The sequence below is a fragment of the Heptranchias perlo genome, chromosome 33 (genome assembly GCF_035084215.1).
Source record: "Heptranchias perlo isolate sHepPer1 chromosome 33, sHepPer1.hap1, whole genome shotgun sequence".
NCBI lineage: Eukaryota > Metazoa > Chordata > Chondrichthyes > Hexanchiformes > Hexanchidae > Heptranchias > Heptranchias perlo.
The window spans coordinates 1,224,096-1,244,532 of NC_090357.1; the positions used below are offsets into that span (position 1 = coordinate 1,224,096).

Here is a 20,437-nt window from a genome sequence, read left to right on the forward strand (position 1 = left end):
TTCCCCTCTGGTTCTTTTGACAATTATCTTAAATCTGTGTCCTCTGGTTACCGACCCTTCTGTCACTGGAAACAGTTTCTCCTTATTTACTCTCAAAATCTTTCATGATTTTGAACACCTCTATTAAATCTCCCCTTAATCTTCTCTGCTCTAAGGAGAACAACCCCAGCTTCTCCAGTCTCTCCACGCAACTGAAGTCCCGTATCTCTCGTACCATTCTAGTAAATCTCCTCTGCACCCTCTCCAAGGCCTTGACATCCTTCCTAAAGTGTGGTGTCCAGAATTGGCCACAATACTCCAGCCAAGGCCTAACCATCTGGGGTTTCCACACTATCTGACTCCCCGGGCAGTCTGTTCCACCCTCTGCATAAAGTAGTTAAATATAAACTGTCTGTGCACCTTTTTCTAAACTTGAGCCTGTCTCTTTCCCCAGAGAGCGGTGAGAATGTGGAACTCACTCCCACAAGGAGTAGTTGAGGCAAATAGTGTAGATACATTTAAGGGGAAGCTCGATAAACACATGAGGGAGAAAGGAATAGAAGGATATGCTGATAGGGTGAGATGAAGAGGGAGGGAGGAGGCTCGTGTGGAGCATAAAGAGAGGAGAGGTGGGGGGAGAGGGAGGGGGAGAGGGGAGAGAGGCGGGGGAGAGGGAGAGGGGAGAGAGGCGGGGGGAGAGGGAGGGGGAGAGGGGAGAGAGGCGGGGGAGAGGGAGAGGGGAGAGAGGCGGGGGAGGAGGGACAAACAGGATCAGTTTGGATTATGGTCTGTGCATCTGCATGTGAAGACAGGATGAAAGAGGGAATGTTGGGCCGAATGGCCTGTTTCTGTGCTGTTAATATTATGTCATTCTATGTAACAGCACAGGAGAAGGCCATTTGGCCCTCGTGTCTGTCCCTGGTTTTTGCAAGGTCATCACTTATTTACAGAAATGGCTCAAAACTGCAATTTTAAAAAATTAACTGTCTCTGAGGGAGGGTTTTTGGGATATTCCCCCTTCCCTTTTATCTTTGTAATTTAATTCCCTTCTTTCAACCACCAGGACTTGGCATAAACGGAAAGGGCAGTAACGAGGCTTACTGTCGGAACATTGGTAGTAAAGGGACGGGTGGGGGTCAGGCTTGTAGGGCAGTGTGAGGGGACGGCAGGGCTGTTACACGTGGACTTTGCCTCCATTTTCACCGACGAAATGGATATTGGGATTGTCGACCCACCGGAGGTGGGAGTGCAGATCAGTTAGTCAATTATTCAAAGAATAATGGAACTGAGGAAATCATTCAGACTGAAGGTAGACAAATCACCAAAGTAACATTGGGAAAACAGAATGTGTAAACAGTGGCTAGATCTGTGACTTCAGTTTAACGTCTCATCCAAAAGACGGCCACCCCCAACAGTGCGGCGCTCCCTCAGTACTGACCCTCCAACAGTGCGGCGCTCCCTCAGTACTGACCCTCCGACAGTGCAGCGTTCCCTCAGTACTGACCCTCCGACAGTGCAGCGTTCCCTCAGTACTGACCCTCCGACAGTGCAGCGTTCCCTCAGTACTGACCCTCCGACAGTGCAGCGTTCCCTCAGTACTGACCCTCCGACAGTGCAGCGTTCCCTCAGTACTGACCCTCCGACAGCGCAGCGCTCCCTCGTTGGGAGTGTCGGCCTGGATTATGCGCTCAAGTCTCTGGAGCGGGATTGAACCACAACCTCTGACTCAGAGCCAAGGTTGACACCTTGCATTTGTAAGTGCTCTGTGCACCTTGTGTTCTACCCCTCTGCAATACACTCTAAGATCAACCCAGTATTTTTAATTATAAAGAACCTTTTGATGTAAAGGATTTGAGTCATCTCCCACAAAAAGCCTCCTGTTGGGGCAATGAACTTAACAGCACTGTTGTAACCTGTGATAAGCTGCACCCATTGGCTCTCCGCACAGTGTAAAGTACTTTCTCAACACATTGGAAGGTCAGGTTGTGCGGGCGAGTGAGCTGTAATTAAAGAGATTGTGTGAAAGGTGAATACAATCACAGCAGGTCACTTTCAAACAGCCCGTGTGTGTAGAGGGAGGGAGGGAGGGAGGGAGGGGGGGAGAGAGAGAGGGAGGGAGAGAGGGAGGGAGGGAGGGAGAGAGAGAGAGAGAGAGAGAAGGGAGGGGGGGAGAGAGAGGGGGAGAGAAAGAGGGAGGGAGAGAGAGAGAGAGAGAGACAGAGTTCACGGGACTAGTTCAGCTATTGTCCACTTTACAGAATGTGTGAATCAATATTTGCCCACAGGATATAGAGGTACACAGCCTGTCGCTGGTTTATTCACTGTGTTTGTACCAATTGAAAGCAGGAAAAGGCTCACTCAGGCCTAAACGTTTAGCTTAATGCAATGCACCTCTTGTTGAGCAATTCATCCCAAATCGTCCCACCCACAGTGAGAGTCGTGTAAGCAGCACTAATCACCCCTACTGCTCTGCAGCTCCCTCGACACAGACATGGTTTGATAGGACACCATTTTATTTGCTTTGACATTGAGCTAAGATCCACGATGTTAACACTCAGCTTTCACACAGCCAGGCAAGGATTCACTGCGACTGGGGGCCAGGAAGAGTCCCTGAGATAAATTGCATTTTTGACACTTTAAACTATTCAGGTCCCAGGTCAGCGAATGGTTGCCCAGAATTAGCAAAGCCCTGATTGGTTCATAGGTGAAGAGACGGCTTAATTGTTTACATTCAGCCTGTGCCTGGACCAGGACTGGCCCAATGTGGACTGTCTCGGGATTAATCGGGTTTGGACCAGGACTGGCTCAGTGTGGACAGTCTCGGGATTAACCGGGTTTGGACCAGGACTGGCCCAATGTGGACAGTCTCGGGATTAACCGGGTTTGGACCAGGACTGGCCCAGTGTGAACTGTCTCGGGATTAACGGGGTTTGGACCAGGACTGGCCCAGTGTGAACTGTCTCGGGATTAACCGGGTTTGGACCAGGACTGGCCCAGTGTGAACTGCCTCGGGATTAACGGGGTTTGGACCAGGACTGGCCCAGTGTGAACTGTCTCGGGATTAACCGGGTTTGGACCAGGACTGGCCCAGTGTGAACTGTCACCTACTGCAGTTGGCCTCATCAGCACCTTGGGCTAAGAAGGGCAAATAAATGGGTCAGGGCCCCTGCTCCTGATCTCTGTGCAGTGGCTCCTGCTGCAAAGTGCGTGTGTCGGACGTGTGTGTGCGTGTGTCGGACGTGTGTGTGCGTGTGTCGGACGTGTGTGTGCGTGTCTGTCGGGTGGGTATGGGGTCCGGTGACTGACCCTGTTACAGGGCCCTGTACCCACCTCACAGGCAGCTGTAGGTTCAAAACATCTGTGCAAACGTGTTGGTGTTGGGATTGATCTCCACTGATGGGAAAATATTCTCAACCAAACTCACTCTCGCCTCGGAGTCAGAAGGTCATGGGTTCAAGAGACTTGAGCAAAAAATCCAGCCTGACATTCCCAGCGCAGTACTGAGGGAGTGCTGCACTGTCGGAGGTGCCGTCTTTTGAATGAAACATTAAACCGAGGCCCCGTCTGCCTCTCAGGTGGATGTAAAAGATCCCACGGCCCAATCAAAGAACACAGAGTTCTCCCGGTGACCTGGCCAATATCCTTCCCTCAACAAACTCCACCAGAAACAAATCATTTGTCTTATTATTGTTCGTTAGATCTCACTGTGCACAAAATGTGAACATAACAATAGTGACTGGACTTCAAAATAATCTGTGTGAAGCACTTTAGGACATTTTTCAGATATGTGATCAGTTGCTAAATAAATGCAAGTCTCTCCATTACTGGACAGTGGCGCTCAGTGTAGATTTACACAGGAGCAATGGGTGCTAGGGTGAGATATCAGCACCCATGGGGGCCCGTACCCCGGGGAGAGTCAGTGTCTGTGGGGACCCGTACCCCGGGGAGGGTCAGTGTCTGTGGGGACCCGTACCCCGGGGAGGGTCAGTGTCTGTGGGGACCCGTACCCCGGGGCGGGTCAGTGTCTGTGGGGCCCGTACCCTGGGGAGAGTCGGGGCCCGTACCCTGGGGAGAGTCGGGGCCTGTGAGCCCCCTACTCCGGGGAGAGTCGGGGCCCGTGGGACCCCAGTGAGAGTCAGCACCTTCTGGAGAAGAGGGGAGTAAAACTCGGGTTGGGGAGAACCTTTTATTTTAAAAAGCTCAGATGTTCATCACTTGTGGGGATAACGAGTCTCCGTGTCAGGACTTGTTTAATTGAAGTTTCTTTTGTTGTGAGAAAGGAGCTGAGGACATTGAGTGCTTGGATTAGTGACTGTTCACGTCTACTCTGACTGTGATTACTCCCCACCCCCCCGACTTGTGTTTATCATTTCCAACTAATTCAAAGCTGGAACAGACTCTGTCTGGGAGACGATTATTTCTTGGAACATTTTAAAAACTCCAATTTAATCATTTTTCCTATTTTTATTTTTCAGAACTCTAAAACCAGCCAGGGGCTTGTGGGACTTCGCAATCTGGGCAACACAGTGAGTTTTATTCTTAAGTAGAAAACAGATTAACTCGAGTGTGGATAATCCCCGGGAATTGGCAGTTATTTAAGAATGTGTTTTGCAGTTTCTTGTTTGGTTTAATGGGGCGTCATGTTTAAGGGGTATCAGACGGGGTCAGGGGGTGTCGGGGGTGTCAGACAGGGTCGGGGGTGTCAGACGGGGTCAGGGGGTGTCAGACGGGGTCCCTGAAAGAACTTGCCGGTAAATCTCGGCGTACGGCGTGCTGGTCGGGGACCAGTTTCTGCTGATGTTGTACTCTGTCAGCCTCCCCTTTCTCTTTACTGAAATAACTTTTTTTTAAGTGACTTTTTTAAGCACCCGACTGGGTGCGAGTTTGTGTGAGACTCAAACCAGTCCCAATACGCTTGGGCCTGAACACACTGCCCACAACTTAGCCCCAAATTGACAATCTAATTCAGGGAGGCCACAGAACAGCAGGTATTGGACATGGCCGAATCTCAATGGTGCAGTAGTGGCCTCCTCTAACACTGGGCTGAGGCACATAACAGTGTAGAGGGAGCTTTACTCTGTATCTAACCCTGTACCTGACCCTGGGAGTGTTTGATGGGACAGTGTAGGGAGCTTTACTCTGTATCTAACCCTGTACCTGCCCTGGGAGTGTTTGATGGGACAGTGTAGAGGGAGCTTTACTCTGTATCTAACCCTGTACCTGCCCTGGGAGTGTTTGATGGGACAGTGTAGAGGGAGCTTTACTCTGTATCTAACCCTGTACCTGCCCTGGGAGTATTTGATGGGACAGTGTGGAGGGAGCTTTACTCTGTATCTAACCCTGTACCTGCCCTGGGAGTATTTGATGGGACAGTGTAGAGGGAGCTTTACTCTGTATCTAACCCTGTACCTGCCCTGGGAGTGTTTGATGGGACAGTGTAGAGGGAGCTTTACTCTGTATCTAACCCTGTACCTGCCCTGGGAGTGTTTGAAGCTGACAGCGTCCTCCATTCCCAGCAGTAACATCCACACCTCGAGAAACCAAAAATTTACTTCTAAAAAGAATCTCGGATCCTAAGCAAGTATCTGCTCAGTTGCTGTGCACAGGGGACTGAGCTCCTTTTAAATATGCTGGTGTGATAATACGGAAGTGTGTGCAGGAAAGTAGTAAGGAGTTTGCACACCTGTGTCACTTGTACAAACGGCAGGACACAGGTCCACGGGCAATGGCCGACCAGTAGCTGCGTGAGACTGGAAAGTATGAACTGATGGGCTATTCCACTGTGGTGGGCATCAGCCCAGTCTGGTCTTGTTCTGACCCAATGTCCATACGCATTTTGCAGTCAGGGGTCACTGGATAGTGATCGGGAGCAGGAGCCCTGGCTGATAACTCTCCCCTCCCCTAGCCCCGGGGCCCAGTCAGATTATTCCCCAGCTGAGAGCAGGGATTTCTTGGTCTGTGTGATGATGCCGGAGAATGTAATTCCCAACTGGCCCATTCAGGGATTATGAATCTGTTTGTAATGTGGCCACGGGGTCAGGTGTGTACACGAGAGTGTCATTGGACGGACAGTGAGAGAGCTCGGGAAACAGTGAAAGTACAGGATGGCTCGTGAAACAAACCAAAACAGAGTTTGTTGATTAAACACCTGCTGGATGTTACTATGTTGTGGGAATGGTGACGGGATTTGTGAACACACAACTGTACCTGGGAGACAGCTGTTTTAGAAACAAGCTGAGGTGTGACTTCTGGTAATTCAAGCTGTGTTCAAACAGGGCTCTGAAAAGCAGCTCCTCGAGGGGGCAAGTCAGTTACAGGAAAGGGAGGGGGTTAGTGAACTGTTATTAAGGAAAGTGGGTCAGGACACAGCTGGTGAGGGGAGACAGATGGCAGTGTGGGGTTCGGTGCCTGTGTGTGGCTCGAAAGGGGGGTTAGTCCTATACAGAGGGGGGAGTGTTTTCTGGGCTCACACAACCCATGCGATGAGGGTGGGGGGCCACCCACACCAACCTGACACGAGAATCCCGCTGGATGTCAGCCCAGAATTCAGAGCTGGAGCTCCGGTCCCCGCCCCCCCGGGACCGCCCGGGGCTCCGGTCCCCGCCCCCCCCCCCCGGGACCGCCCGGGGCTCCGGACTCCGCACCTTCTGACTCTGAGGCGGGTTAAATTATGAAGTCAGGTCGCACAGACTGAGCTTGTATTCCCTCACGTATAGAAGAGTAAGGGGTGAACTAATTGAGGTGTTTAAGATGATTAAAGGCTTCGATAAGATAGATAGAGGGAAACTATTTCCTCTGGTGGGACAGCCTAGAACAAGGGGGCATAACCTTAAAATTAGAGCCAGGCCGTTCAGGGGTGATGTCAGGAAGCAGGGAGTGGAAATCTGGAACTCTCTCCCCCAAAAAGCCGTTGAAGGTTGGGGGTCAATTAAACATTTCCAAACTGAGATTGATTGATGTTTGTTGGGTGAGGGGATTAATGGTTATGGAACCAAGGCGGGTAAATGGAGTTGAGATACAGATCAGCCATGATCTAATTGAATGGCGGAACAGGCTCGAGGGGCTGAATGGCCTCCTCCTGTTCCTGTGTTCCTAAAAATGCTACCACTGAGCCAAAGGCTGCCTCCATAGGGTAGGGGACGAGGTAAGGAAAGAAATGGTGAGTAGGTGACTCCAATGCTGAGTTTTAACGGCCTGGAGACTGAGGGAGGAGAGAAGTGTCAGGATTTATGCAGTTCAGGCACTTCTGCTGTGTTCTGTGATGGTGTTAGATGTTATGAATTTTAGTGCTGTAGCTTGCTCACAACACTGCAGGTGTCTGAGAGTCACAAGGCTGCCGTCTCACAACTCCCTTTGGTATAAAGTTTACAAAATAGTGAAGGAGTGTGAGAAGTGTGTAAAATGGTTTGTGCTGACTGCACATGGAGTGAGCATCGCACCTGTCACAGGTGATGCAGTCAGACAGAGACGGAGCACAAGGTGATGTGTGTTGGCACAGCAGGGCGAGAATCTGACGCTACAGACACAGACAGACAGGCAGACACAGACAGACAGGCAGACACAGACAGACAGGCAGACACAGACAGACAGGCAGACACAGACAGACAGACAGGCAGACACAGACAGACAGGCAGGCAGACACAGACAGACAGACAGGCAGACACAGACAGACAGACAGGCACACACACGCACACACACAGGCATACACAGACAGACAGATACATAGGCACACAGACAGGCACACAGACACACAGACAGACACACACACACACACACAGGCACACAGACAGACACATACACGGACACAGACAGGCACACAGACAGACACAGACAGGCACATACACAGACAGACACACAGGCACATACACAGACAGGCACAGATACACAGACAGACACACACACACACGCATACACAGACAGACAGATACATAGGCACACAGACAGGCACACAGACACATACACAGACAGACACAGGCACACAGACAGACACACACACAGATACACAGACACACACACACACACACACAGACGCACACACACACACACACACACACACACACAGAAAGAGGGGAGACTGAGGGGAGAGAGGGAGAATCAGAAGGAGCGATAGGGAATGAGAGACATGAGGGAGTGGAGAGAAAGATGGAGTGAGAGCCAGTGAGATGAAAGGATTGCGGTGGGAGAGGGAAAAGACTGTGAAAGACTTAGACCGGGGAAGTGAGGGAGAGAGATCTGGGTGGGGAAGAGGAGAGAGAGGGAGACAGGAGGATAGAGTGTGTGAAAGATGGAGATGTTTCGATATCCTGGAATTTGTCACAACAGTTTTACTTTCCTCCTTAAGTTAGTGTTTCCACCACTCAGACCATAAACATTGTGACTGCCCTGAAGGAACGGGCTTGGTTTCTGTTTGTCCTGGTGTTAAGGGTTGAACAGGTACTAATCTCTCACCCGAGTGTGAAGCTGCCCCATCCTTGTGCTCCAGAGATGTGCAACTCCTCTCTGTGTAGAATAGCTCAGTGACCATTCCCAGTCTGTGAGCTGATCTACAGGAATATTAACCCTGGGCTCGATTCACAAAACCCTGGCGAATCTCAGCGTAAATTCCACCCGTCCATCTCGCCGCCTTTCTTCGAGTAGTTATTAACTCTCCTTGTCTCCTTGTCGTTTTGCTACAGTGTTTCATGAATTCCATCCTCCAGTGTCTGAGCAACACACGGGAACTGCGCGATTACTGTATCCAGAACACGTACCGGCGCGACCTCAGCAATCGTAGCCGCACCAACACCGCGCTCATGGAGGGTGAGTACTGGCGGTACACGTGGCCTCTGCTCCCAAAACCAGCCGTCCCTCAATTGCTTCACGTGTCCCAGTTCCGAGCTCGGCCTCTGGGGTCCGTCAATATCAGATACTGTCCCTGCCGCTTTCACCATCCATCCAGGATATCGCCAATATCAGGCAAACGGCACTAACCCCCTCCCGTCACCCCAGGCCGCAATTACAAAGGTGCCGCTTAAACTGCATTGGGCCAGGATTTGTGCGTTTAATAGTGCCGACCTTTATCGATGTGTACATCGTCCAGCAACTTGTGGTGAGGAAGAGGTGAGTGGTGAATCACCACAAGTTGCTGGATGGTTTGTGCCGCTCACCTTGCAAAAATGGCAGCTCGCTCTCAACCTCCGTGAGTTTCAAGAAATTGCTGCATTTGGGCATTAATTGCCCATTAAACTCGCCGCAGAAAGTTAAGGCTAGTACTTGACGTAAGGACCATTTTAATGACTAGATTTATGTTCCTGCAATACCACTTAATCTGGCCCAGAACGGGAACAGTTGAAACTGTGGAGTCTCATTCCTGCAAGTAGTAAATTGTTCTTGAAGGTTTTAAAAATGTATTTATTTTTTCTTACTTTTCCTTTCTTTCTTTTTATTCTCTTTCTTAATCCAAACTTTCCCTCTTTATTTCTCTTTCTGTTCCTAATTTGACTCTAATTCACCCTATTTCTTTCTCCATCGATCCTCTTTTTCTCTATCCTTAAATCTCCTTGGTTAAGGACTGTTGTTCACTAAGGTCCCAGATGCCCTGGTGCCCTCTCCGCGCTGTTACCAGCTCACATTCTCAGCAATTTCTGGGCCATTGGTTAAGGGCCGACTATTTTGGGCAGTTCCAGCAGCTGTTCACACCTCACATTTTTTGCACGGGGGGGGTGGCCGTTACATTTAATCTTCATCTCAGGGCGATTTTGGGCTACACCAGCCAATGGGGCTCGGGGGAGGGAGTGAGAGAGAGGGGTGGGGGGTTGGGCTGGGGGAGGGGGTTGGGGTGGGGAGGTTGGGGGGAGGGGGTGGGGGGGTTGGGGTGGGGGGGTTGGGGTGGTTGGTGGGGGAGAGGGTGAGGGGAGTTGGTTGGGGGGTTGGGATAGGGGAGGGGGTTGGGGTGAGGAGTTTGGTGGGGAAGGGGGTCGGGAGGAGGTTGGGAAGGGGGTGAGGGGAGTTAGTGGGGGGGTTGGTAGGGGAGGGGATTGGGGGGAGGAGGTTGGTGGGTGAGGGGATTGGGGTGAGGGGGTTGGTGGGAGAGGGGATTGGGGTGAGGGGGTTGGTGGGAGAGGGGATTGGGGGGAGGAGGTTGGGGAGGGGATTGGGAGGAGGAGGTTGGTGGGTGAGGGGATTGGGGGGAGGAGGTTGGTGGGTGAGGGGATTGGGGGGAGGAGGTTGGTGGGTGAGGGGATTGGGGGGAGGGGGTTGGTGGGAGAGGGGATTGGGGTGAGGGGGTTGGTGGGAGAGGGGATTGGGGGGAGGAGGTTGGGGAGGGGATTGGGGGGAGGAGGTTGGTGGGTGAGGGGATTGGGGTGAGGGGGAGGGTTGGACCCCCTGTTATTGTCCTTCGAACTGAGCGACTGCTTCTGGCAACAAGAGGCGGATGAACAGGAGGGAAACCTAGCCGATTAATTACAAGGTGTTAATTTAATAATTAATATTTTGGGCTCTTATTGGTTTGGGGGTCCATGAGATAGGAGCAGGCCATTTGGCCCTTCGAGCCTCGATCTGGCTCAGATTACCTTCCTGTAAATCCGGTTAGCCCCTCTCCTCCCCCCCCCCACTTGATGTCCCTGTAAATGCCCATATCTGTGAATCACTGTGTCATCGGCCTCCCTCCCATGGGATATTGGGCTGGGATTTTGTTCCTTCCCTTTTTTGTCTTTCAAAAATAACACTTTAAAATAAATGTGAGTATTCCTGGGCCTGCGCTGGCCAGACTCGCCACAGCTCATCGCTGTCTGTCCTCTCCTGCAGAATTCGCCAGACTGATCCAGACTCTGTGGACATCCTCCAGCAACGATCCCATCAGTCCCTCCGAGTTCAAAACACAAATCCAGAAATACGCCCCGCGATTCGTGGGATACAAGTAAGTGGGGCCTGAAATGTAAATAATTGTCGGGGCTGAAACTTGTCCACACGCTGCCTGCCCCCGAGACACACTCCTTGTGTTGCAGCTTCTCCCGGTCCTTTAGGAGTGATGGAAACCCAATGATGAGTTTGAATATTTTAAACGGACGTTATTTCGTAACAGGGACCATCTAGAATTCAGAGCAAGCCCAGTTCTCAGCTCTACATGTTCCTTCCATCACCTGCCCACATCCTCCTTGCCCTTGAGGTTTCAGCCTTGGTTCAGAGGCAGCTCTCTCACCTCTGAGTCAGAAGGTCGTGGGCTCAACTCCAGAGACTTGAGCACAAAATCCAGGCCGACACTCCCAGTGCAGTACTGAGGGAGCGCCGCACTGTCGGAGGGTCAGTACTGAGGGAGCGCCGCACTGTCGGAGGGTCAGTACTGAGGGAGCGCCGCACTGTCGGAGGGTCAGTACTGAGGGAGCGCCGCACTGTCGGAGGGTCAGTACTGAGGGAGTGCCGCACTGTCGGAGGGTCAGTACTGAGGGGGCGCTGCACTGTCGGAGGGTCAGTACTGAGGGAGCGCCGCACTGTCGGAGGGTCAGTACTGAGGGAGCGCCGCACTGTCGGAGGGTCAGTACTGAGGGAGCGCCGCACTGTCGGGGGGTCAGTACTGAGGGAGCGCCGCACTGTCGGAGGGTCAGTACTGAGGGAGCGCCGCACTGTCGGAGGGTCAGTACTGAGGGAGCGCCGCACTGTCGGAGGGTCAGTACTGAGGGAGCGCCGCACTGTCGGAGGGTCAGTACTGAGGGAGCGCCGCACTGTCGGGGGGTCAGTACTGAGGGAGCGCCGCACTGTCGGGGGGTCAGTACTGAGGGAGCGCCGCACTGTCGGAGGGTCAGTACTGAGGGAGCGCCGCACTGTCGGAGGGTCAGTACTGAGGGAGCGCCGCACTGTCGGAGGGTCAGTACTGAGGGAGCGCCGCACTGTCGGAGGGTCAGTACTGAGGGAGCGCTGCACTGTCGGAGGGTCAGTACTGAGGGAGCGCTGCACTGTCGGAGGTGCCGTCTTTCGGATGAGACGTTAAACTGAGGCCCCATCTGGCCTCTCGGGTGGATGCAAAAGGTCCCATGGTCACTATTTTGAAGAAGAGCAGGGGAGTTCTCCCCAGTGTCCTGGTCAATATTTATTCCTCAACCAACATCACTAAAGACGGATTATCTGGTCATTATCATACTGCTGTTTGTGGGATCTTGCTGTGAACAAATTGGCTGCTGCATTTCCTACATTACAACAGTGACTACACTTCATTGGCTGTAAAGCGCTTTGGGATGTCCTGAGGTGGTGAAAGGTGCTATATAAATGCAAGTTCGATTGTTCTTCATCACCAGGCCGTATTTTAAAATATTTTTCCTTGTTCAGTCAGCAGGATGCTCAGGAGTTTCTCCGATTCCTGCTAGACGGACTTCACAACGAAGTGAACCGCGTATCGGTGCGGCCCAAGGCCGTGACGGAGGACCTGGATCACCTGCGGTAAGTCTCGGCGATCCGCACGCTCCCTGTGGGTCTCCGGTTAACCCTGTCAGAGACAACTGATCCCGGATCACTTCAAACGGTTTCAATCTTTGGTCCGGTTTGAGCCGAGTGGTTTAGTTCCGTTCCGTCCGTGCAGGATCTGGTTCGAGAACTCACTGCTTCCCTTTAATTCTGGGGGAGTGACGGGGTCTTTTATTCTCCCCTAAGATTCGAATTACATAGAATTTTACAGCATAGAAACAGGCCGTTCGGCCCAACTGGTCTATCCCGGTGTTTATGCTCCACACGAGCCTCCTCCCTCCCTACCTCATCTCACCCTATCAGCATATCCTTCTATTCCTTTCTCCCTCCTGTGTTTATCTAACTTCCCCTTAAATGCATCTATACTATTCGCCTGAACCTCTCCATACAGATATTGTATTCTCTGTTTCATCCTGTCCCCTCTCCCAAATAACTTTCTAGTAATTCTTCTCCTTTTTTTAAAACTTACTTTCTCCCCTCTTTCAGCCAGCCTGCTCCCAATCGCCTCCCAGCAACTTTCTGCAGCCAATCACTGGGGTGACTAAACTGCTGATTGTAATTTTCATTCCGCCGAGCAGAGTACGATGTGCCTCTGCTCCTTGTTCCCCTGACATCGTAGCTAAGATCTAGAAGTCTCCTGTGTTCTAGAAACGTGGGACAGAGGTGTCGTCCCAACCCACACCCACACATTCTGCCACCTGCCTCCTTCCACTGCTCCTGGCCCACTCTGTGCTGTTCGCTGTTAATCCGACAAAAATGTTTTCAGAGAAAAGAAAATAAGCAAAAGAGTGAGGTGGAAAAAATGTCCTTGTTGGGAAGTTTTTCTAATTGATTAGAAATTTTGGAAAATCTAATACAGGTTCTACTTTATTATATAAAAAAACTTGTTCTCTGTTGAACGATGTTGGTGTTGTGCGGACTCTCAATTTAAACTTTTCTTTCCCTCTAGTGATGATGAAAGGGGGAGAAGAATGTGGAAAAAATACCTGGAGAGAGAAGACAGTCGGATTGTAGGTGAGTGCAGCCAATCAGGCTAATGTGTACAGTAATCAGGCACACGCGTGTGATTGCACGGATCAGTACACGCATGTAATTGTAGAGATCAGGGCGCACCTGTGTGATTGTATGAATGAGGTACACGCGTGTGATTTTACAGATCAGTGTGCACGTGTGATTTCTACGGATCGGGTGCGCGCGCGGGACTGTCCGGATCGGGTACGCGCGCGGGACTGTCCGGATCGGGTACGCGCGCGGGACTGTCCGGATCGGGTACGCGCGCGGGACTGTCCGGATCGGGTACGCGCGCGGGACTGTCCGGATCGGGTACGCGCGCGGGACTGTCCGGATCGGGTGCACGCGCGCGACTGTCCGGATCGGGTACGCGCGACTGTCCGGATCGGGTACGCGCGGGACTGTCCGGATCGGGTGCGCGCGCGGGACTGTCCGGATCGGGTGCGCGCGCGGGACTGTCCGGATCGTGTACGCGCGGGACTGTCCGGATCGGGTGCGCGCACGGGACTGTCCGGATCGGGTGCGCGCGCGGGACTGTCCGGATCGGGTGCGCGCGCGGGACTGTCCGGATCGGGTGCGCGCGCGGGACTGTCCGGATCGGGTGCGCGCGCGGGACTGTCCGGATCAGGATTGCGAAAGTTAGGAAAACAGAGGGGAGGGAAAAAGTCTGATTTTTGCACATCAGGAGCAACTTGACTGATTTCTGTTTTTCAGAACATTTTGTGGGCCAGTTAAAAAGCTCCCTGACCTGCAGTGAGTGCGGTTACTGCTCCACAGTGTTTGACCCATTCTGGGACCTGTCCCTGCCCATCTCGAAGGTGAGATACCACAGCTATGACCCGGTGCCAGCCCATGGATTTATATTAACAAATAAAATCCCCTGGGACATGTACGTTTACTCAGAAACCTCGATGTGCTGCGTTTTTGCCTGAAAATATCCCCAGAAGTTGCAGGGGAGTTTTTACAGGATGCAGTTACATCAGGCTCTTGAACAGGAGAGGCTGCCAAGGCTGTAAAGTGTGAGCTGGTGGTGTACCAGGGGAAGCAGAGAAAGTTGCAGCACTTGAACAGCTGATCAGTTTACTGTTGAAAGGGGGTCCTGCAGCCATCATCCAGGAAACACCCATGATGCCTTCATTATACACAGTTGCACATTTGGAAAGAGGGGGAACACTGGGGGGTAAATGTTGGAGAACCTCTGCAGACCCCCAACAGAGGAGAGGTTTGAAAACCTGAGCATCTGCTTTTTAAAAATAAATTCTTGGGATGCAGACGCCGTTGGCAAGGCCGACATTTATTGCCCATCCCTGGTTGCCCATTTGGTACAACTGAGAGGCCACTTCAAAGGGTAGTTAAGATCCAACCATGTTGGTGTGGGACTGGAGTCACATATAGGCCCAGACCGGGTAAGGACGGCAGGTTTCCTTCCCTAAAGGACATCAGTGAACCAGTTGTGTTTTTACGACAATCCGACAGCTTCATGGTCACTTTTACTGAGACCCACTTTTTATTTCCAGATTTATTTTTTTAAACTGAATTAAAATTCTCAAATTGCCGCAGTGGGATTTGAATTCAGGTTCTCTGCATTATTAATCCAGTAACAGAACCACTGCACCATCGTGCCCCTTGCTATCCTACATCTGCCAGCTCCCCTGGATGAAAAATGTGCTGAGCTGCTCTGGAACAATGAAAGAGTGTGAGCAAAGGGCAATGATTGTGTGCGGCACTGGGAATGGTCCCTCGGAGGATGTGGGACTTTTCATCTTGGGATTGTGTCACGCTCGAAGAAATCATAGAATCGTTACAGCACAGAAGGAGGCCATTCGGCCCATCAAGCCTATGAGAAACTCTTACCTCCTCCTTCCTCCTGATATCAGTGAACTTCTTCCTCATTTGCAGCCGGGCAGAAGGGGCCAGGGTGACTCGATCAGCAAACTCCCTCAATGCAGCTTGCACTTGGGAAGTCTTCAGCCCCGAATGGAGCCACAGAACTTCCAACTCTTCAGTATTAAAGTGAGCAGTGCTGCCATGAACCATTAGTCCACTTTCTTCTGTCACTATCACAACTCCCCTTTTAATGGCGTGCTGCAGCCCTTTAAGTGCTGCCGACTTGCCGGATTTTGCTCTCCCGAGCCAAGTGCATTTTGAGCAAGCTCTTTGTGTACCAATTAAAATTAGTGGGAGGGGCTCTAGGTGCAAAGGTCAGTGCAAATCGACCTCTCAGCTGCTAACTCAGTCCCATTATTGGTGGTTGTATAAAATCAGATTGTGGTGTTTGACTCCGCTGACGTCAACAGTTTTAATAAAATGTTCTGCGTTGCTTATTAATCCCCAGCTGTTGCTCCTTTTGCAGAAAGGTTACGGTGAAGTTTCGTTGATGGATTGTATAAGACTGTTCACTAAAGAGGATGTTCTGGATGGAGATGAAAAGCCGGTAAGTCGGGCTGTGGTCACTCAGCGTTCTGTCACCGCTTGACCTTGTGTGGGAAGTGCTCGAGGTTGACCGTTTCTAACCAAGGCGGTGCGGTGTCAGCGTGCTGCTGCGTTCAATGCCAAGGGCGCCACCGTGAGCGAGGGCCACCGTGAGCGAGGGCCACCATTCAGTCTTGAGAAGCACCCAACAATGCCCTGTGACGTAGGGTGAGGGGTCTCGGCACAGAGCGAGGTCCTGATTCTTGGCAGGCCGTGTGAGGGTTGTTGGGGAGAGGGGATAATAGTTTGAGGCTCAAACTCAATTTCAACTTTTAACTAAAAAGGAGGAAAGGTTTTAAAGTGGGAGGTTAATCTGCAGGACACAGAATCGGAAAATGGGTTCTGGCCACAAACCACAGGTTTCCAGTGCCACGATGATCAGAATTATTCCCTGGTGAGGCCCAGTATGTCCCCCATCCCCCCGCCCCAACCCCCAATAGTTGGGGGGCCTACGGAATAATTCCAAAGGACTCGATCCCACTGAATATCGTGAGACGGATTCAGTCCAAACAACGATGGGGTTTGTTTCCAGTGAGGATATTTTCTCACCCAGAACCAGCGCTGGTGCAGATTCTGCAGGTTCTGAGATCCTCCAGAACTCTCTCAGGGAGAGACTGTCATTCGGTGGAAAGAAGATATTTAAAGATTAAATTTAAAGTCACTTTGTTTCCCTGAACTTTTACTCAAACCCCAGAGATCAGAGGGTGAGTATCACGAATGATGGGATTCACACAATTAACTTAATTGGAACCAACAATCCTTCGCTTAATGAAGGATGTTAGAAATTTGGAGCATGGGCGACTAACACAAGCCAGGATTACTTTCCAAACTCCCTTTGGGCATTCCAGCTGTCTTAACAAAAGGCTAATTGGGTGTCAGTTTAACGTCACCCAGTATCACAGGCACGGGGCACAGGGATGATTTTCAAATGACATCATGGTGCTGGAATCTTCGAGGAACCCTCCACACGTTTTGTGTTCAATGGTTAAATGGTATCCATGGACCCTACTCTTCTGCCATCCTTTCCGGGGAGGATTAATGTGCTGGGTATGGGATTCACCAACTGCCCATTCTTCACATGTGAGCCCAGACAGAGTGTGTCAATGTGATATTCGACCACGGGGGGTTATCACAGTAAAGGCCAATCCTCTTCTCACCCGATGTCCACGCGCCCATCCCAGCATGAGTCACGGAACGGTGACCAGGCGTAATTCTGACTGATTCGCCTCTCCCTGACCCACAGGCACTGAGGCTAATTTTAGTTTCCCAACTTCACTCCTCTCTGGCAGATCAGTTAACCCATAATTTACTGATACCAGAGTTTAGAGGGTTAAATTATAAGGACAGGTTGCATAAACTTGGCTTGTATTCTCTTGAGAATAGAAGATTGAGAGGTGATCTAATCGAGGTGTTTAAAACGTTAAAAGGATTTGATAGAATAGAGGGAAACTATTTCCTCTGGTGGGGGGAGTCCAGAACAAGGAGGCATAATCTTAAAATTAGAGCTGGGCAGTTCAGGGGTGATGTCAGGAAGCATTTCTTCACACAAAGGGGAGTGGAAATCTGGAACTCTCTCCCCAAAAGTCTGTGGATGCTGGGGGCCAATTGGAGTTTTCAAGACTGAGATCAACAGATTTTTGTTGGATATCGGGATACGGAGAAAAGGCGGGAAAATGGAGTTAAGATACAGATCAGCCGTGATCTAATATTGGATGGAAGAACAGGCTCGAGGGGCTGAATGACCTCTTCCTGTTCCTAATTTTCCTAAATCGGCACAGACCAGTTATCAAATTCGAGATGTTCCTAGTTTGCTGCAATGAAACATTTCCTGCTTTGCTTTGACTGAATCGCGGACCTTGCTGATGTTAATGAGGAGGTGGATTCTTGCCTCTAACTCTGCGTTCTGTATTCCAGACCTGCTACAGATGCAAAGTCAGAAGAAAATGTACCAAGAAATTCACAATCCAGAAATTCCCAAAGATCCTCGTGCTTCGTATCCTTCTGATAAAGTCACTTCTAGAACATTCTGTGTGTTTGCCTACTGGACATTCCTTACTGCCACTGCACTGATGTTTATTTAAGTTGGAGTTTATTTAGCACAGGATAATTACAGGGGCCAGATATCGGGATCTGCTGGATTTGAGGAAATGTGGGACCTGAGTGACAGTGAGTTGTAACAATCTTATTCTCATCTCATGGGCCTCATCGCAGTTCCAGCCCAGACTGAACTGGTCCTGATGTCTCCCTGATGCCAGTTACCAGCCCGAAGAGAATGACTTTGGACAGTTCCATTCCTTCCCAGCTGGAGACACATGGCTCTCCTTGATCGCAGTGCTGAAAGGTGCTGTCTGTCTCTCTCACATATGTTCTTTCCCTGTTCAGGTGCATCTGTCTCGCTCTCTCTGTGGTGTCCGTCTGTCTCGCTCTCTCTGGTGTCCGTCTGTCTCGCTCTCTCTCTGGTGTCCGTCTGTCTCGCTCTCTCTCTGGTGTCCGTCTGTCTCGCTCTCTCTGGTGTCCGTCTGTCTCGCCCTCTCTGGTGTCCGTCTGTCTCGCCCTCTCTGGTGTCCGTCTGTCTCGCCCTCTCTGGTGTCCGTCTGTCTCGCTCTCTCTCTGGTGTCCGTCTGTCTCGCTCTCTCTCTGGTGTCCGTCTGTCTCGCTCTCTCTCTGGTGTCCGTCTGTCTCGCTCTCTCTGCTGTCCGTCTGTCTCGCTCTCTCTCTGCTGTCCGTCTGTCTCGCCCTCTCTCTCTGGTGTCCGTCTGTCTCGCTCTCTCTCTGGTGTCCGTCTGTCTCGCTCTCTCTCTGGTGTCCGTCTGTCTCGCTCTCTGGTGTCCGTCTGTCTCGCTCTCTCTCTGGTGTCCGTCTGTCTCGCTCTCTCTCTGGTGTCCGTCTGTCTCGCTCTCTCTCTGGTGTCCGTCTGTCTCGCTCTCTCTCTGGCGTCCGTCTGTCTCGCTCTCTCTCTGGCGTCCGTCTGTCTCGCTCTCTCTCTGGCGTCCGTCTGTCTCGCTCTCTCTCTGGCGTCCGTCTGTCTCGCTCTCTCTCTGGCGTCCGTCTGTCTCGCTCTCTCTCTGGCGTCCGTCTGTCTCGCTCTCTCTCTGGCGTCCGTCTGTCTCGCTCTCTCTCTGGCGTCCGTCTGTCTCGCTCTCTCTCTGGCGTCCGTCTGTCTCGCCCTGTCTCTCTGGTGTCCGTCTGTCTCGCCCTGTCTCTCTGGTGTCCGTCTGTCTCGCCCTGTCTCTCTGGTGTCCGTCTGTCTCGCCCTGTCTCTCTGGTGTCCGTCTGTCTCGCCCTCTCTCTCTGGTGTCCGTCTGTCTCGCCCTGTCTCTCTGGTGTCCGTCTGTCTGGTGTCCGTCTGTCTCGCTCTCTCTCTGGCGTCCGTCTGTCTCGTCCTCTCTCTGGCGTCCGTCTGTCTCGCTCTCTCTCTGGCGTCCGTCTGTCTCGCTCTCTCTCTGGCGTCCGTCTGTCTCGCTCTCTCTCTGGCGTCCGTCTGTCTCGCTCTCTCTCTGGCGTCCGTCTGTCTCGCTCTCTCTCTGGCGTCCGTCTGTCTCGCTCTCTCTCTGGCGTCCGTCTGTCTCGCTCTCTCTCTGGCGTCCGTCTGTCTCGCTCTCTCTCTGGCGTCCGTCTGTCTCGCTCTCTCTCTGGCGTCCGTCTGTCTCGCTCTCTCTCTGGCGTCCGTCTGTCTCGCTCTCTCTCTGGCGTCCGTCTGTCTCGCTCTCTCTCTGGCGTCCGTCTGTCTCGCTCTCTCTCTGGCGTCCGTCTGTCTCGCTCTCTCTCTGGCGTCCGTCTGTCTCGCTCTCTCTCTGGCGTCCGTCTGTCTCGCTCTCTCTCTGGCGTCCGTCTGTCTCGCTCTCTCTCTGGCGTCCGTCTGTCTCGCTCTCTCTCTGGCGTCCGTCTGTCTCGCTCTCTCTCTGGCGTCCGTCTGTCTCGCTCTCTCTCTGGCGTCCGTCTGTCTCGCTCTCTCTCTGGCGTCCGTCTGTCTCGCTCTCTCTCTGGCGTCCGTCTGTCTCGCTCTCTCTCTGGCGTCCGTCTGTCTCGCTCTCTCTCTGGCGTCCGTCCGTCTCGCTCTCTCTCACTCTCTCTGTCCCTCTCTCTCTCTCTACGTCCGTCCCTCTCTCTCTCTACGTCCGTCCCTCTCTCTCTACGTCCGTCCCTCTCTCTCTCTCTACGTCCGTCTCTCTCTCTCTCTCTCCACGTCCGTCTCTCTCTCTCTCTCCCTCCACGAGGGGAACCTGTCTAAATTTCTAAACATTGATTACTTGGTGTTGCTTAATGTTGTTTCTTGACTCCTTCTCTGCTCGTATTTCCCTTGTTGCTCCTGTGTTAATCGTCCCACTGAATCACAGGAAGTTACTCTGATTTTGTAGAATCTGTGATCCTTGACTCTGCATTTCCTGTAGATTTGAAGAGATTCTCTGAAGCTCGAGTTCGCACCAGTAAACTCTCTACGTTTGTAAATTTTCCCCTGAAGGATCTCGACCTTCGAGAGTTTGCTTCTGAGAACAGCGGTGAGTAATGTGGGGGCACTCGAGATAGTCACGGTGCA

General features: G+C 51.9%; 1 protein-coding gene across 1 annotated transcript in view; it reads left to right on the plus strand.

Annotated features, from left to right (window-relative positions):
• Positions 1-20,437, plus strand: part of LOC137301374 (ubiquitin carboxyl-terminal hydrolase 2-like) — a 58,878-nt gene that overhangs the window by 32,337 nt on the left and 6,104 nt on the right. Inside the window, exons 2-10 of the mRNA XM_067970833.1 lie at positions 4,455-4,505; positions 8,655-8,778; positions 10,768-10,879; positions 12,283-12,393; positions 13,367-13,431; positions 14,143-14,246; positions 15,782-15,862; positions 17,815-17,893; positions 20,292-20,399. Coding sequence (XP_067826934.1) covers positions 4,455-4,505; positions 8,655-8,778; positions 10,768-10,879; positions 12,283-12,393; positions 13,367-13,431; positions 14,143-14,246; positions 15,782-15,862; positions 17,815-17,893; positions 20,292-20,399 — 835 coding nt within the window. The remainder of the gene's footprint in view (positions 1-4,454; positions 4,506-8,654; positions 8,779-10,767; positions 10,880-12,282; positions 12,394-13,366; positions 13,432-14,142; positions 14,247-15,781; positions 15,863-17,814; positions 17,894-20,291; positions 20,400-20,437) is intronic.